The sequence below is a fragment of the Mobula hypostoma genome, chromosome 1 (assembly GCF_963921235.1).
Source record: "Mobula hypostoma chromosome 1, sMobHyp1.1, whole genome shotgun sequence".
NCBI lineage: Eukaryota > Metazoa > Chordata > Chondrichthyes > Myliobatiformes > Myliobatidae > Mobula > Mobula hypostoma.
This window is the reverse complement of record NC_086097.1, coordinates 109,506,491-109,524,561: the sequence shown is the minus strand read 5'-3', so window position 1 is coordinate 109,524,561 and position 18,071 is coordinate 109,506,491. Positions and strand designations below refer to the sequence as shown.

At 43.5% G+C, this 18,071-nt stretch overlaps 1 protein-coding gene across 2 annotated transcripts in view; it reads left to right on the top strand.

Annotated features, from left to right (window-relative positions):
• The window catches only part of itprid1 (ITPR interacting domain containing 1), a 163,385-nt gene that overhangs the window by 143,673 nt on the left and 1,641 nt on the right, over nucleotides 1-18,071 (top strand). For both annotated transcript variants that reach the window (XM_063034430.1, XM_063034350.1), the window contains 3 exons: nucleotides 1,234-1,345; nucleotides 6,102-6,443; nucleotides 8,424-8,500. In XM_063034430.1, coding sequence (XP_062890500.1) covers nucleotides 1,234-1,345; nucleotides 6,102-6,443; nucleotides 8,424-8,471 — 502 coding nt within the window. In that variant the 3' untranslated portion in view covers nucleotides 8,472-8,500. The remainder of the gene's footprint in view (nucleotides 1-1,233; nucleotides 1,346-6,101; nucleotides 6,444-8,423; nucleotides 8,501-18,071) is intronic.

The following is an 18,071-nucleotide window of genomic DNA, read 5'->3' as shown; positions in this document are numbered from 1 at the left end:
GCCCACAATCAACATTTCTGGTGTCCCAGTATACAGTACCTCTTTATCTATGCGTTCTGATGCAAAAGGATTAATTGATCTCCTGGGAAACATAATTCTGCTCATTAATTTGTGTGAATATAAAACTGGCCCAGATTGAGGCAGAAACATGTCCATAGTTGCTTTTGTCCTCAGTTGCTTATGTCTTATATGAGACTTAATAGGACATGTACATTGTACATCTCTTCTGAAGGAAATGGAAGGAGATCTCAATACAGTAGTGGACTATCACATATATAAACCACCACATCACACATTTAGCACTTGGATAAAATTAAAGAACTCTCCATTTCACAACTATGCTGTTAAATCAAATTCAGAATCAAAATTATTGTCACTGACATATGTCATGAAATTTGTAGTTTTGTGGCAGCAGTACAGTGCAAAACATTAAAAATATGCTATAAGTTGCAATAAGTAAATAAGTTACAAATAGATAAAGCAAAAGAGGAATAGTAAGTGTTTATGGGTTCATGGACCATTCAGAAATCTGATGGCAGAGGGGAAGAAGCTGTTATTAAATTACTGACTGTGGGTCTTTCAGGATCCTGTTCCTCCTTCCTGATGGTAGTAATGAGAAGAGGGCATGCCCTGAATGGTGATGGTCCTTAATGTTGGATGGCACCTTATTGAGACATCAAGATGTCCTCGATGGTGGGGAGGATTGTGCCCGTGGTGAAGTCAATAACACTCTGCAGCCTCTTTCCATCCTGCAGCTGTACTCCATCCCAGGCAGAGGTGCAGCCAGTCTGAATGCTCTCCACGGTACACCTGTAGAAGTTTGCTTGAGTCTTTGATAACATACTAAGTTTCCGGTATTGGAGGTATACACATCTAGAAGTTCATCTGATAGATATTTTTACTCGTGAAGTTTTGTTTTACTGAGTTTGCAGCCCAGAGAAGCAAAACCAAATCCAATTACAGTAAAACTAAATGCTATTAGCTACCATCCTCTTTACAAACTTCAAGGGCTGAAACCCAATTAATTCACTCATAATCTTCAAGTGAACTTGATGTTCTTGATTATATGATTGACCCAAAGCTGTCTGAAGTTCACCAGCCCTTTGAGGATATCCAGATATCTATTCATTGTCAGGATGAATATTGATAGTTCATTTGATACATTCTTTTCCAATAAATGTTGTGCTTGAGTATCAGTCAAGGGTTATTTAATTAATCACTGTCTTCTGACAGAGAGGATGTGAGATGGCTACAGAAGTTACACCAGGCAGTGCGTGAAGAGGTCAAAGAATTAGAGGTTCTTCTTGAGGATCGGGCTCGACAATTTAGAGAAGCAATGAAAACAGTAAGTAGGATGTTAGGTAAAACTATTTGCACTATCTTTCTTTAAATTACAGGACTTACTAATCGTGTTCTTACTAGTTCTGTTGCTCTCCTTTGGGCCGTGTATTTGAACGTAACTGCCTAATTTCTTAAAAGCAATTTGTGTTGCAAGTAGTGTAGATTCCCAAAGGTATGTTATATGGCACAGTGGCATAGCAGTTAGCATAACACTGTTTCAGAACTAGCGACCTGGTTTCAGCTCCACAGCTGTCTGCAAAGAGTTTGTATGTTCTCCGGGTTTCCTCCGGGTACTCCAGTTTCCTCCCACAGTCCAAAGATGTACGGGTAAGTGGGATAATTAAACACACAGGTGTAATTGGGCAGCGCGGACTCATTGACTGGAAGGGCCAGTTACCGTGCACTATCCCAAAATAAATAAATCTGATATGTTTCATCCTTCATTACAATCACAGTATTCCTTGTCCCACCAGCAAAACAGCAAGTTAGTGACAGTCTTATTCAGAACATTAACTATGGACTTCATGAAGTCTCACAGCAGAAGCACTTTTTTTCATTGCACCAGGAAAATACAAACACAAAAATACTTACTTTACCCTCACCACACTACCTGTTACAGGTGCCTCAGCACCAGATAATAAGACGAGACAGCAAATTTTTTCGAATGTGTTGCTTCCTCATACATCTTTGCTGGTTACAATACAATGCTTGAAGCTGAACACAAATATAATTCCAGGTGATACTTGTAGTCTGGAATTATACTTGTGTTCAGCTTCAAGCATTGTATTGTAACCACCAAAGATGTATGAGGAAGCAACACATTCGAAAAAATTCAACTCAGAGTAACTGATGTCAAGATTAAGGAAGTTCATTGAATTGTCTGCCATTAGTGACCTGATTGATATGTTAACCAACAAAAATGTCTTCCTTAATCTTGACATCAGTTACTCTGAGTTGAATTATGAATTAAAATAACAAATATCATTGATTTTTTAAAAAATATTGTGTGATAGGGAAATTTCATGGTGATTTTCATTATCAACAGCCCAAAACCTGTAAGATACACCCAAAAGTATCCAGGAAGCAAAATCTTTGTTCTCCAGTGTAATGGAAGGAGAGCCCAGCACCACACATTCTGAAATATCGGAAAATAATTGTAACTTGAGACGAGGCTTTAATTTTGAGTTGCAGTTCAGAAATGTTAAATCAAGATGCAACTGATTTTCATTCAGAATCAGAATCAGGTTTATTATTGCCATCATGTGTCGTGAAATTTGTTAACTTAGCAGCAGCAGTTCAATGCAATACATGATAACATTGAAAGAAAAAAATCAATTACAGTAAGTATATATATATATTAAATTGTTAATTAAAAATAGTACAAAAGCAGAAATAATTTAAAAAAAATGTGAGATAGTGTTCGTGGGTTCAATGTCCATTTAGAAATCTCATGGCAAAGGGGAAGAAGCTGTTCCTGAATCACTGAGTGTGTGCCTTCAGGCTTCTGTACCTCCTTCCTGATGGTAACAATGGGAAGAGGGTGATGGGGGTTGTTAATAATGGGCATCGCCTTTCTGAGGCACGGCTCCTTGAAGATGTCTTGGATATTACGGAGGCCAGTACCCAAGTTGGAGCTGGCTAATTTTATAACTTTCTGTAGCTTCTTTCAGTCCTGTGCTGTAGTCCCCTCATACCAGACAGTAATGCAGCTTGTCAGAATGCTCTTCATGGTACATCTATAGAAGTTTTCGAGTGTTTCAGCTGACAAAACAAATCTCTTCAAACTCCTAATGAAATATAACCACCATCCTGCCTTCTTAATAGCTGTGTCAATATGTTGGGACCAAGTTAGATCCTCAGAGATCTTGACACCCAGAAACTTGAACCTGCTCACTCTCTCTACTTCTGATCCCTCTATGAGGATTGGTTTGTGTTCTCTCATCTTACCCCTCCTGAAGTCAACAATCAGCTCTTTCGTCGAAGTTGCTGGTGAACGCAGCAGGCCAGGCAGCATCTCTAGGAAGAGGTACCGTCGACGTTTCAAGCCGAGACCCTTCATCAGGACTAACTGAAGGAAGAGTTAGTAAGAGATTTGAAAGTGGGAGGGGGAGGGGGAGATCCAAAATGATGGGAGAAGACAGGAGGGTGATTAGCAAAGGGAATTGAGCTCGTTGACTGCATTGGCACTGCTTCCTGCTCGCATGCTGAGCTCGTTGACTTTATTAACCTTGCCTCCAACTTTCACCCTGCCCTCAAGTTTACCTGGTCCATTTCCGACACCTCCCTCCCCTTTCTAGATCTTTCTGTCTCTGTTTCTGGAGACAGCTTATCCACTGATGTCTACTATAAGCCTACTGACTCTCACAGCTATCTGGACTATTCCTCTTCTCACCCTGTCTCTTGCAAAAATGCCATCCCCTTCCCTCAATTCCTCCGTCTCCGCCGCATCTGCTCTCAGGATGAGGCTTTTCATTCCAGGACGAGGGAGATGTCCTCCTTTTTTAAAGAAAGTGGCTTCCCTTCCTCCACTATCAACTCTGCTCTCAAACGCATCTCCCCCATTTCACGTACATCTGCTCTCACTCCATCCTCCTGCCACCCCACTAGGAATAGGGTTCCCCTGGTCCTCACCTACCACCCCACCAGCCTCCGGGTCCAACATATTATTCTCTGTAACTTCCGCCACCTCCAACGGGATCCCACTACTAAGCACATCTTTCCCTCCCCCCCCACCTCTCTGCTTTCCGCAGGGATCACTCCCTACGTGACTCCCTTGTCCATTCGTCCCCCCCATCCCACCCCCACTGATCTCCCTCCTGGCACTTATCCTTGTAAGCGGAACAAGTGCTACACATGCCCTTACACTTCCTCCCTTACCACCATTCAGGGCCCCAAACAGTCCTTCCAGGTGAGGCAACACTTCACCTGTGAGTCCGCTGGGGTGATATACTGCGTACGGTGCTCCCGATGTGGCCTTCTATATATTGGCGTGACCCGACGCAGACTGGGAGACCGCTTTGCTGAACACCTACGCTCTGTCCACCAGAGAAAGCAGGATCTCCCAGTGGCCACACATTTTAATTCCACATCCCATTCCCATTCTGACATGTCTATCCACGGCCTCCTCTACTGTAAAGATGAAGCCACACTCAGGTTGGAGGAACAACACCTTATATTCCGTCTGGATAGCCTCCAACCTCATGGCATGAACATCGACTTCTCTAACTTCCACTAATACCCCACCTCCCCCTCGTACCCCATCTGTTATTTATTTTTATACACACATTCTTTCTCTCATTCTCCTTTTTCTCCCTCTGTCCTCTGACTATACCCCTTGCCCATCCTCTGGGTTTTCCAACCCCCCCCCCCGCTTTTCCTTCTCCCTGAGCCTCCTGTCCCATGATCCTCTCATATCCCTTTTGCCAATCACCTGTCCAGCTCTCGGCTCTATCCCTCCCCCTCCTGTCTTCTCCTATCATTCTGGATCTCCCCCTCCCCCTCCCACTTTCAAATCTCTTACCAACTCTTCCTTCAGTTAGTCCTGACGAAGGGTCTCGGCCTGAAACGTCGACTGCACCTCTTCCTACAGATGCTGCTTGGCCTGCTGCGTTCACCAGCAACTTTGATGTGTGTTGCTTGAATTTCCAGCAACTGCAGAATTCCTGTTGTTTGCTCTTTCGTCTTGCTGACACTGAGTGCCAGGTTGTTGCTGTGACACCACTCAACTAACTGATATATCTTGCTCCTGTACACCCTCTTGTCATCATCTGAAACTTTGCTAACAATGAGTATTGTTCAATTACTTGTACCTATTCTGTGTTGGTAAGATATTGTTTTCATCAGATCTTTATTGAATTTCAATAACCATTGAAGTATTTGTATTTAATTGCTTTGTGGTCATTTCTGACTCTGATAACTTGAGGAAAGCAGTGATGATAGGAAAACAGATTATTATCTGAATGGTGGCCGATTAGGAAAAGGGGAGGTGCAACGAGACCTGGGTGTCATTATACACCAGTCATTGAAAGTGGGCATGCAGGTACAGCAGGCGGTGAAAAAGGCGAACGGTATGCTGGCATTTATAGCGAGAGGATTCGAGTACAGGAGCAGGGAGGTACTACTGCAGTTGTACAAGGCCTTGGTGAGACCACACCTGGAGTATTGTGTGCAGTTTTGGTCCCCTAATCTGAGGAAAGACATCCTTGCCATAGAGGGAGTACAAAGAAGGTTCACCAGATTGATTCCTGGGATGGCAGGTCTTTCATATGAAGAAAGACTGGATGAACTGGGCTTGTACTCGTTGGAATTTAGAAGATTGAGGGGGGATCTGATTGAAACGTATAAGATCCTAAAGGGATTGGACAGGCTAGATGCGGGAAGATTGTTCCCGATGTTGGGGAGGTCTAGAACGAGGGGTCACAGTTTGAGGATAGAGGGGAAGCCTTTTAGGACCGACGTTAGGAAAAACTTCTTCACACAGAGAGTGGTGAATCTGTGGAATTCTCTGCCACAGCAAACTGTTGAGGCCAGTTCATTAGCTATGTTTAAAAGGAAGTTAGATATGGCCCTTGTGGCTACAGGGGTCACGGGGTATGGAGGGAAGGCTGGGTTCTGAGTTGGATGATCAGCCATGATCATAATAAATGGCGGTGCAGGCTCGAAGGGCCGAATGGCCTACTCCTGCACCTATTTTCTATGTTTCTATGTTTCTATGTTTCTATGATACGGTCTGGAACAGTGAAACCTGGTCCTTCTTTCAGCGGTTGCTAAGCTTATTGGATGAACAGTCTTCAGTCAACCCATACCAGGAAGTGCTGAAGCAAACGGGGGATGTGGTATCAGATAGCCAGCTTTGTCCTTCATCCGTCTGTACGACATCAGCGCCAGCAGCCGTCACCAACTTCGATCAGCTGGAATCAAATCCAGGCACAAGTCTCTCAATGTATTCCATGTTACGACATAGTCTGGTCAGTTCAGCAGCTACTTCAACTTCAAATCAAACTGATCCTGAAGCCCGTTCAGAAGCTGTCAAAGATACAGAATTAATCAAAAATAAACACCATCAAAAAGAAACTCTGGAATTCAGAACCATTCTACGACAGGTAAAAACTCTTTAGATCTTTCTATGATTTATTTGATTGCTATATGTCCTTTGTAATGACTAAATATAAATTACCTTCAAATTTTTCACTATTTGCAAGCACTCCAATGCCCTCTCAAAAGCTGTACATCAGAACCAGGTTTATTATCATTGCCATATGGCATGAAATTTGTTGTTTTGAGACAGCAGTTCAATACATAAAATCCTGCTATGAGACAATAAGCAATATAGCAAAAAAAGTAAGCAAGAAGTACAAGAAGAGAGCAAAATGGTGATGGAGCATTCACAAATCTGATGGTGGAGAGAAAGAAGCGTTATTATATGTTACATTGTTCTGTAACATACACCCAGTAGCTACTTCGTTAGTTACAAAGTAAATGGCAGGATACTTGGTAGTGTGGAGGAGCAGAGCGATCTGGGGGTACATGTCCACAGATCCCTGAAAGTTGCCTGACAGGTAGATAGGGTAGTTAAGAAAGCTTATGGGGTGTTAGCTTTCCTAAGTCGAGGGATAGAGTTTAAGAGTCGCGATGTAATGATGCAGCTCTATAAAACTCTGGTTAGGCCACACTTGGAGTACTGTGTCCAGTTCTGGTCACCTCACTATAGGAAGGATGTGGAAGCATTGGAAAGGGTACAGAGGAGATTTACCAGGATGCTGCCTGGTTTAGAGAGTATGCATTCTGATCAGAGATTAAGGAAGCCTAAGGCTTTACTCTTTGGAGAGAAGGAGGATGAGAGGAGATATGATAGAGGTGTACAAGATAATAAGAGGAATAGATAGAGTGGATAGCCAGCGCCTCTTCCCCAGGGCAGCACTGCTCAATACAAGAGGACATGGCTTTAAGGTAAGGGGTGGGAAGTTCAAGGGGGATATTAGAGGAAGGTTTTTTACTCAGAGAGTAGTTGGTGCGTGGAATGCACTGCCTGAGTCAGTGGTGGAGGCAGGTACGCTAGTGAAATTTAAGAGACTACTAGACAAGTATATGGAGGAATTTAAGGTGGGGGCTTATATGGGAGGCAGGGTTTGAGAGGTGGCATAACATTGTGGGCCAAAAGGCCTGTAGTGTGCTGTACTATTCTATGTTCTATGTTACCTCCTATACCTAATAAAGTGTCCACTGACTGTGTGTTCATGGTCTTCTGCTGCTGTAGCCCATCCACTTCAAGGCTGAACATAGTGTGTGTTCAGGGTTGCTCTTCTGAACAGCACTGTTGTTATGTGTGGTAACACCTTCTTGTCAGCTTGAACCAGTCTGGCCTATCTGGCCATTCTCCCTCACTAACACAGCAATTTCCCCCACAAAGCTGGACGTTTTTTTTTGTTTCTTGCACCATTCTCTGTAAACTCTAGAGTTTGTTGAATGTAAAATTCCCGGAGATCAGATACTCAAAACCACCCCATCTGGCACCAACAATCATTCCACGGTCAAAGTCACATTGGTAGCTCTGATGCAGCATAGGCTTTTTTCCATTAGCATCTTCTTGAAAAGTTTTCTCACACACTAAAAGCTGTTGTAGTAGTTATAGTGTTATTCCTACGACACTCAGTTAGCCATTCCAACAAGGGAGGAGTTCACATGCTGTACAAGCCGTGTAATCAACAAAGTTGAGTTGAGCACCCTGCATGCTGGCGACCTGTTGTGCTCTGCACCATCCCTCAATAACAAACGCAACAAAAGCTGTGGAAAAAATAGCATGAAATACCACATGGAATATAAAAGGGAGGAAGTTATACTTAGAGCCTCTTCACGGAAACAATTTAAAATGATACAATGGACACGATGCAGAGCGATATAACAAACAGCTCAGGTGCTTAAAGTGAAATGACTAGCAATGCATTGCAAAGCCAAAGTTCAAAATGAGCAATGCAGTTTATAAAACAATTTCACAAATGCACATGCTAAAATGAATTTTCTGGTTAAATTTTCTCAGAAATGTTAAATATTTCTGCTTAATAATAGCAAAATATCCATTTCAGATTAAACAATCATTTCAACAGTTCAGATTGGTGCGTGACCATGACTGAAAATGCTAACTAAAGATGTTTCACAGATGGTAAGTTGCAATTTATTCCTGTTCTCTTGTAAAATTTAAGTTGTAAATGATTCGGAGCGAGAAGGCTGCGAGTGAATGGCTGATATTTTGGAGCGAAGGGAGTTTTTTACTACTCGGGGTAAAAGAAGGGCGAGACTGCGCGGGCGCGTGACGTAAGCCAGTAGAGCATGAAAGGTTTAAAAAGACCACCATATTTAGTGGGCTGCATTTAGAGCGGGCAGCGGCGTGAGAGGCAGCAGAGTGAAAGGGCTTTGGCTCAATGGGCTTAGGCAGTAACAGGATGAAGCAAGGTAGGTTTACCTGTGTTAATTGCGGAAAGAAAGTAGTATGAGAGTGAGGCCAATTTTCTGTGCTCAGTGTCAGATGTGGGAGGTCCTGAAGTCTCCCAGCCACCCTGATGGCCATATCTGAACCAGGTGTGTCGAGCTGCAGCTCCTGAGGGAACGAGTTAGGGAACTGCAGATGCAGCTTGATGACCTTCGCTTGGTCAGGGAGAGCGAGGAGGTGATAGAGAGGAGTTAAAACCAGGTGGTCACACCGGGGCCACAGGGGACAGACAAGTGGGTCACAGTCAGGAGGGGGAAGGGGAAGAGTCAGATACTAGAGAGTACCCCTATGGCTGTACCCCTTAACAATAAGTACTTCTGTTTGAGTACTGTTGGGGGGGTGGTGGCCTACCTGGGAGAAGCGACAGTGGCCATGCCTCTGGCACAGAGTCTGGCCCTGTGGCTCAGAAGGGTAGGGAAAGGAAGAGAATGGCAGCAGTGATAGGGGACTCTATAGTTAGGGGGTCAGACAGGCGATTCTGTAGACGCAGGAAAGAAACTCGGATGGTAGTTTGCCTCCCAGGTGCCAGGGTCCGGGATGTTTCAGATCGCATCCAAGATATCCTGCAGTGGGAGGGAGAATAGCCAGAGGTTGTGATACATATTGGTACCAATGACATAGGTAGGAAAAGGGAAGATGTCCTGAAAAAAAACTACAGGGAGTTAGGAAGGAAGTTGAGAAACAGGACTGCAAAGGTAATAATCTTACCTGTGCCACGTGACAGTGAGAATAGGAATAGAATGAGGTGGGGGATAAATGTGTGGCTGAGGGATGGACAGGGGGGCAGGGATTCAGATTTCTGGATCATTGGGACCTCTTTTGGATCAGGGGTGACCTGTACAAAAGGACGGGTTGCATTTGAATCCCAGGGGGACCAATATCCTGGCGGGGAGGTTTGCTAAGGCTACTGGGGAGAGTTTAAACTAGAACTGTTGGGGAGTGGGAACCAAACTGAAGAGACTGGGGAAGAAGAGGTTGACTCACAAATAGAGAAGGCTTGTAGACAGTGTGAGAGGGAGGATAGGCAGGTGATAGAGAAGGGACGCACTCAGACCGAAGGTTTGAGATGTGTCTATTTTAACACAAGGAATGTTGTAAACAAAGTGGATGAGCTTAGAGCGTGGATCAGCACTTGGAGCTATGATGTGGGGCCATTACAGAGACTTGGATGGCTCAGGGACAGGAATAGTTACTTCAAGGTTTTAGATGTTTCAGAAAGGACAGGGAGGGAGGCAAAAGAGGTGAGGGCATGACACTGTTGATCAGAGATGACTGCAGAAAAGGTGGATGCCATAGAGGGATTGTCTGCAGAGTCTCTGTGGGTGGAGGTTAGGAACAAGAAGGGATCAGTAACTTTACTGGGTGTTTTTTATAGGCCGCCCAATAGTAACAGGGATATTGAGGAGCAGATAGGGAAACAGATCCTGGAAAGGTGTAATAATAATAGAGTTGTCGTGATGGGAGATTTTAATTTCCCAAATATCGATTGGCATCTCCCTAGAGTAAGGGGTTTAGATGGGGTGGAGTTTGTTAGGTGTGTTCAGGAAGGTTTCTTGACACAGTATGTAGATAAGCCTACAAAGAGGAGAGGCTGTACTTGATTTGGTATTGGGAATTGAACCTGGTGAGGTGTCAGATCTCTCAGCGGGAGAGCATTTTGGAGACAGTGATCATAATTCTATCTCCTTTACAATAGCATTGGAGAGGGATAGGGACAGACAAGTTAGAAAAGCGTTTAAGGGAATTATGAGGCTATCAGGCAGGAAACTGGAGGCTTAAATTGGAAACAGATGTTCTCAGGAAAGGTATGGAAGAAATGTGGCAAATATTCAGGGGATATTTGTGTGGAGTTCTGCATAGGTATGTTCCAATGAGACAGGGAAGTTATGATAGAGTACAGGAACTGTGGTGTACAAAGGCTGTAATAAATCTAGTCAAGAAGAAAAGAAAAGCTTACAAAAGGTTTAGAGAGCTAGGTAATATTAGAGATCTAGAAGATTATAAGGCTAATAGGAAGGAGCTTAAGAAGGAAATTAGGAGAGTCAGAAGGGGCCATGAGAAGGCCTTGGCGGGCAGGATTAAGGAAAACCCCAAGGCATTTTACAAGTATGTGAAGAGCAAGAGGATAAGACATGAAAGAATAGGACCTATCAAGTGTGACAGTGGGAAAGTATGTATGGAACCAGAGGAAATAGCAGAGGTACTTAATGAATACCATACTTCAGTATTCACCGTGGAAAAGGATCTTGGTGATTGTAGTGATGACTTGCAGCAGACTGAAAAGCTTGAGCATGTAGATATTAAGAAAGAGGATGTGCTGGACCTTTTGGAAAGCATCAACTTGGATAAATCGCCAGGACCAGATGAGATGTACCCCAGGCTACTGTCGGAGGTGAGGTAGGAGATTGCTGAGCATCTGGCGATGATCCTTGCATCATCAGTGGGGGTGGGAGAGGTTCCGGAGGATTGGAGGGTTGTGGATGTTGTTCCTTTATTCAAGAAAGGGAGTAGAGATAGCCCAGGAAATTACAGAACAGTGAGTCTTACCTCAGTGGTTGGTAAGTTGATGGAGAAGATCCTGAGAGGCAGGATTTATGACCATTTGGAGAGGCATAGTATGATTAGGAATAGTCAGCATGGCTTTGTCAAGGGCAGGTCATGCCTTACGAGCCTGATTGAATTTTTTGAGGATGTGACTAAACACATTGATGAAGGAAGAGCAGTAGATGTAGTGTATATGGATTTCAGCAAGGCATTTGATAACGCACACGATGCAAGGCTTATTGAGAAAGTAAGGAGGCATGGGATCCAAGGGGACATTGCTTTGTGGATCCAGAACTGGCTTGCCCACAGAAGGCAAAGAGTGGTTGTAAACGGCTCAAATTGTGCATGGAGGCCGGTGACCAGTGGTGTGCCTCAGGGATCTGGTCTGGGACCCCCACTCTTAGTGATTTTTATAAATGATCTGGATGAGGAAGTGGAGGATGGGTTAGTAAATTTGCTGATGAAACAAAGGTTGGAGGTGTTGTGGATAGTGTGGAGGGCTGTCAGAGGTTACAGCAGGACATTGATAGGCTGCAAAACTGGGCTGAGAAGTGGCAGATGGAGTTCAACCCAGATAAGTGTGAAGTGGTTCATTTTGGTAGGTCAAATATGATGGCAGAATATATTATTAATGGTAAGACTCTTGGCAGTGTGGAGGGTCAGAGGGATCTTGGGGTCCGAGTGCATAGGACACTCAAAGCAGCTGTGCAGGTTGATTCTGTGGTTAAGAAAGTGTACAGTGTATTGGCCTTCATCAATCGTGAAATTGAATTTAGGAGCCGAGAGTTAATGTTGCAGCTATATAGGACCCTGTTCAGACCACAGTTGGAGTACTGTTTCTAGTTCTGCTCGCCTCACTACGGGAAGGATGTGGAAGCCATAGAAAGGGTGCAGAGGAGATTTACAAGGATGTTGCCTGGATTGGGGAGCATGCCTTATGAGAATTGTTACGTACCCCGTAACTGGGTTGCCAAACCAGCAGAAATGGATCACTCAGTTGGAGTCTGGATTACTGGAACTAAGAAAGTTTTATTAAAGAAATAAGCAACACAGTGCTCTAATAGTAAGGATATTAATGCAACAGGTTAGCACTGAATGAACACACATGTACACAGAACTAGGATAATAGGATCAATCAAGCTCTATCGCAGTCTAGGGGTAAAATGTTCAATCACAAGTGACAGAGTTCAGTTTAGTTTAGTTCGCAGCAATCGTTGTATGTCTGTTGAAGAGAGAGAGAGAGAGAGAAAGAGCGAATGCTGATATTCAAAATCGAATTCAACAGACCTTTGATATTTCTCGCAGTTAGATTTCAGGCGAGCCCTTTGTAATGTCTTCTGAGGTCACCGACTGTGACCCCTCCGTTTTCAGATACGATCGTTCTTCTGCGGTGAACCCGGCACCCAGGCAAGGGTGGACACACACACCAGGTTCCTGCCGACCGAATCTTTCCACTCTGTGCGTCTATGGCTGGTCTCGTGAACAGCCCTCCAAAACTCCCACTGACTTGTGGGGGCGCACCGCTTCCAGGGTCTCGATACCTCGTGGTGTCATGAGTGATGTCTCGGGTGGTGTCTCTTGCCTTAGCGAACCCGTCCCTTTTTATCCTCCTGTTGGGGTATCGCCTGTCCATCACTTCAAACAGTTCAGGTTCAAAGCAAACCAGTCTTGACAATACCCAGACCGGTGTCTCCTTCCGTTAATCTCTCTCGTCTCTTCATTAACATTTCCAAATGCTGCTCCATTGTCTTACTTATCTCTCTCCTGAAGACAGATGGCAGATCAACTGTTGATCCCACTGATGATAGCACAGGACAGTCAACATCTTAGTCCATGTGTACTTTCGTCACAGAATAGGTTGAGTGAACTCAGCCTTTTCTCCTTGGAGTGACAGAGGATGAGAGGTGACCTGACAGAGGTGTTTTTTAATGAGAGGCATTGATCGTGTGGATAGTCAGAGGCTTTTTCCCAGGGCTGAAATGGTTGTCACAAGAGGGCACAGGTTTAAGGTGCTGGAGAGTAGGTACAGAGGAGATGTCAGGGGTAAGTTTGGTGCATGGAATGGGCTGCCGGCAATGGTGGTGGAGGCGGATACGATAGGGTCTTTTAAGAGACTTTTAGATAGGTACAGGGAGCTTAGTTAAATAGAGGGCTATAGGTAAGCCTAGTAATTTCTAAGGTAGGGACATGATCAGCACAACTCTGTGGGCCGAAGGGCCTGTATAGTGCTGTAGGTTTTGTATGTTTCTATGAATGAGAATCAAGGAATCAAAGAATCACTTCTTCATTTACAAAGTTTGTAGACTACTTTCCCATTCAATTTCCTAATTCAGGCTAGAAAGTTGAAGAGCACTGAAAGTGTGCAGTGGATTTGCAAAGCACAGACTAACCTGCATTCATGATGCATTTAAAATTCTTGCTCTCACAGTAAATTCTTGTGGAATTTATCAAGTAGCTTTTCTATAGAAGATGCAATTTCAAAAACCGGGTGACACTTGCTGAAGTCATGGCTGTATCTCTTAAAGGGGGAGTGCTTGTTGTTTCCAAATATTGGTAGGAAGCTTTCTTGAAGCTTGTGCAGTTTAGCTTGAAAGTAGCTCTGAACACCTTGTAAACAATGTGAGAAGGTGGAAGGAGGGCTTCAGTTTACCGGGGCTGGGGTGCCACTCAAATCAACAATGATGAGTTGATTAATGGAGGAGGAGTTTGCTCTGCATCAATGCCAGCAGTGAGCTATTCAGGATGTAAATAACATGCTATAAAAATTACTTAACAGTGATGTAAGTCAGTAAAATCATTAGTGAATCCCACAGGGTGACTATGTTATTGGACCAAAAACTCAAAGGCTTCAGTTCTAACAATCCTGGGACCTGAAATCAGTTTGCAACTCTGCAATTAATATTTGGGTTCCAATCGTCAGTATTTCAGTGGGATGTTCACAAAACTATCAGATTGTCATGAAAGATATATCAGGTTTATGGATGAGTTTCGTGGGAGGAAGTCTGTCATACTTACTGGTCTGACTTGTGTGCGAGTCTGGCATCACAGCAGTCTGTCTGTTTCTTAAAATGGTCATGGAAATACTCCAGTAAGCCATTCAGCTCAGGGCAATGGGAGTTATGTCATAAATACCGGCCTGATTAGCAATGCTCTCATTCAAAATATATTTTTCATAAAAATAACCTGACAAGCCAAGCCTTAGTATGCAAAAACAATAGGCATCTAACAATATCATCTACTATCCTGAATGCCTCCTAACAATTATACTGTATTGATTTGCACCCTACGCCAACCTTTTCACCCTATCTCACAATTGACACGTATTCACAGCTGCTCAGTCCTGGCATGCATGAGATTGAGGTACATTTAGAGTCACTAATGCACATTTCTCCCTCACAGAAAGAAAAAGTGGGCATAACTGGCATAAGCTGCAGCAGACTGTTGCCAAACAAGATCTTGTCTATTTGCACAAAGCCTGGGGGAGAGAGAGTCCTGCCAATTATTAGAACAGGAGCCACAGAATCCACAATTGATGGTAGTGTAGAGAGTCCTGAAGCCGATTTTACGTAGATATTTGGCCATATTTGTTGTGTAGGAGTAAGTGATCGTGCACACAGACACTAATAGTATGCACAAATATAATTAGTACACAATTGTAAGGTGTTGCTGTTGAATGGTTATTTGAATAGAGCCTGGAATAACAAAGTACTCAGTCTTGCCTTCACGATTCTTGATGAAGCATGAGCTCTGATAATCAGCCACAGAGAGAATATAATATGGTTGTTTGAGAGTTTTTCAGTCACTCACAGAATGTCAGTGTTGCAGGCTGATCAACAGTTAAAGTTAAATGCTCTTGGGATGGTGGTAGGGATCAGCCTTCTTGACCCTGACTGTGCTTATCATAAAGATATTGTCATTGTGCAGTCATGGAAAGTTGCAGCTGCACGAAATATCAGCCACCAGAAAAATGCAAACGTATATTCCAAAGCTAGGGTGATGTGTGGGTTGAAGGCAAACTTGCACGTGATCTTCAACTTGAAGCATTGACATTTCTTTCTCTGCTCAGGTACCGCCTGACCTGCCAGTTTTCCCAGCATTATTGGTTTCAATTATTGGTGTGTTAGTTTGCTTCTTGAAGTTTGTCTAGCATACCTCAACTGCTCTCAAAATTGGAACGCCCTCAATTCCAGAAACTTTGCTACAGGATTTTTGCAGGCTGCCATATGTAACACGTAATTGTTTACTGCTACTTTGGAGAAGTCAGAGCAAAGGTCAACCGGCAAAGTGGGGAACCTTTGATTTTAGACCATAAGACATAGGAGCAGAATTAGGCCATCTGGCGCCATTCAATCATGGCTGATCTTTTTTTCTCTCCCCCTCAACCCCAGTTCCCAGCCTTCTCCCCGTAACCTTTGATGCCATGTCCAATCAAGAACCTATCAATCTCTGCCTTAAATACACCCACCAACTTGGCCTCCACAGCTGCCTGTGGCAACAAATTCACCACCCTTTGGCTAATGAAATTTCTCAGATTTTTGGGTTAATGCAGCTTTTGGTTTTATGGCTGAAAGTTGTCAAGGTTTATAACTCCAAAACTAATTGAAGGAAAAATACGGGAGCCCAGGAAAATATGTCTGCTTCGTTTTTACTTTCGTGAGGCATGCAAATATGATGTGATGGTATAATGACGAATGCCATTCACACACATATTACATACTGTCTAACCCATAATGAATTATGTCAACAAACAAAAAAAACTTAATCAAACAATATATTTATATTACTCAGACATTACTGAAATATTAAAAACACAACACTCCTCCCTGCTTAGCTAACTTACTATAGAATGCTTTTCAACACAGGTATGTAACATATTGCTCTCTAGTCATCTATACTGCATATATAATCACCGTGGAAGATTTCTTAATCTTGAGGGAAAATGTCTTTCCTGACAATGGGGTTCAATCTGAGAGACTTGTGGCTGTGAAACAATCTCACGTTCTGGAGCTTCCTCCATGGTGGTTGTAGGAGTTGACTCTGGACATTTTTCTTCTGTAACGATTGACTCCGCTCTCTTCAGCTGCTCAGTGTGTCACCTCCACTGGGTAGGTCCAGTTCTGTCCTTAATCTATCCAAGTACCCACTTTTGATCACCTCTGTACTCACTCTTTGCCAGGACTGCTGGTCCAGAGTGAAACATCAAACCTCCATGTTTGAGGAGCCCTCAATTTCTCTCAACTGCCTGTCCTGCACACTCCTTCTGAGATTGGGTTTGAGGAGATTCGAAAGTGTGAGGGCAAGGGACAACCCAGGAACAGCATAGCTGGTTGTGGGGTGTGCTGCATTGCAAAATGCAGGAAGTAAATTAGCAAGCTTGTGATTCAGTATCAGTGTAGTATGTTCTGCTGACATTGCTCACAGTGCTTTCTTTAGACTCTGGACAAACCTTTCCACCAAGCCACTTATAGCTGGGTGATATAGGACATATGTAATATGTCTTATTCCATTCATTTTCAGGAATGACTGAAACTGTTCCACAAAAATTGGGGTCCATTTTTACCAACTAGGTGTCCTGGAAAACCAGTCCTTGAGAAGAGGTTTCTCAACACATCAACAGTGTGTCAGGCTGTAGTGGAAGATATTAGGAGCAATTCTGGCCACTTTGTAGCTGCATGCACTACTATCAAAAAAATCGTGCCCAAAATGACAAAATCCGCATGAATCCTTTGCCAGGGCAATTCAGGCCATTCCCAGGGATGGAGAGGTGCTGCTTTTAGCATATTCTGGATGTGTTGGCATCCCAAACAGTGCATGGCAAGCTGCTTGATCTGCTGATCTATCCCAGGCCACCAGTCAAAGCTTTGAGCCAACACTTTCATTTTGATTACTCCAGATGACCAGCATGTAGCTCCTCCAACGCTTTAGCTCTCATCTTGGATGGTACAACAACTCTCAATCCCCACATAAGGCAACCCCCATCAAGGGCAAGTTAATTCCGGCGCTGATAAAAGTGGGGGAACTGGAATTTCTGCTTTATATTCCAACCTGAGACAGTGTGGGATATTTTTTCCTATCTCCCTTTGGAATATCTCTGTTACAATAGGGAGACTTTTGATTTGCATTTGGGAGAATATGTCAAGTGGAGTGTCCTCTTTTGTAAAATTTTCGAGTATTTATTTTTCCAAGTGTAAACAGGAAAACACATTAGAATTTCTATGATTAATTCTCCTCTTGAATTCAATCTTGCAATTGTATCATTGAAGAAAAGGAGCCCAAATCTGCATTAGTGCTCTAGCTGCTCATGGAACACCCTTCTGTGGATTGAAAATGGACACTACTGGTTGATAATCAGTAATGAGGGTAAACTCTCTCTCATACAAGTACTACTTGAAATGTTTTACACCCCAAACCAGAATCAAGGCCTGCGTAATTTTTCTCTGCAGTGATAAGGGAATGTGATGGAAAGGCTAAGGGGCATTTACATCCATCACTCATAACATGTGACATGACTGCACCTATGCCTTAAGGCAAGGCATCACAGACAAACATCAGTGGGTAATGCGGATTATAATGTATGAATACAGTGGCTGATGTCACCATTTCCTTTGCCTTTTGGAAAGCCACTTCACACTGCTTCATCCATTGCCATTTTTCCTGAACTGTAGTAGTGAATTCAAGGGGTGGAGCACAGCAGCCAGGT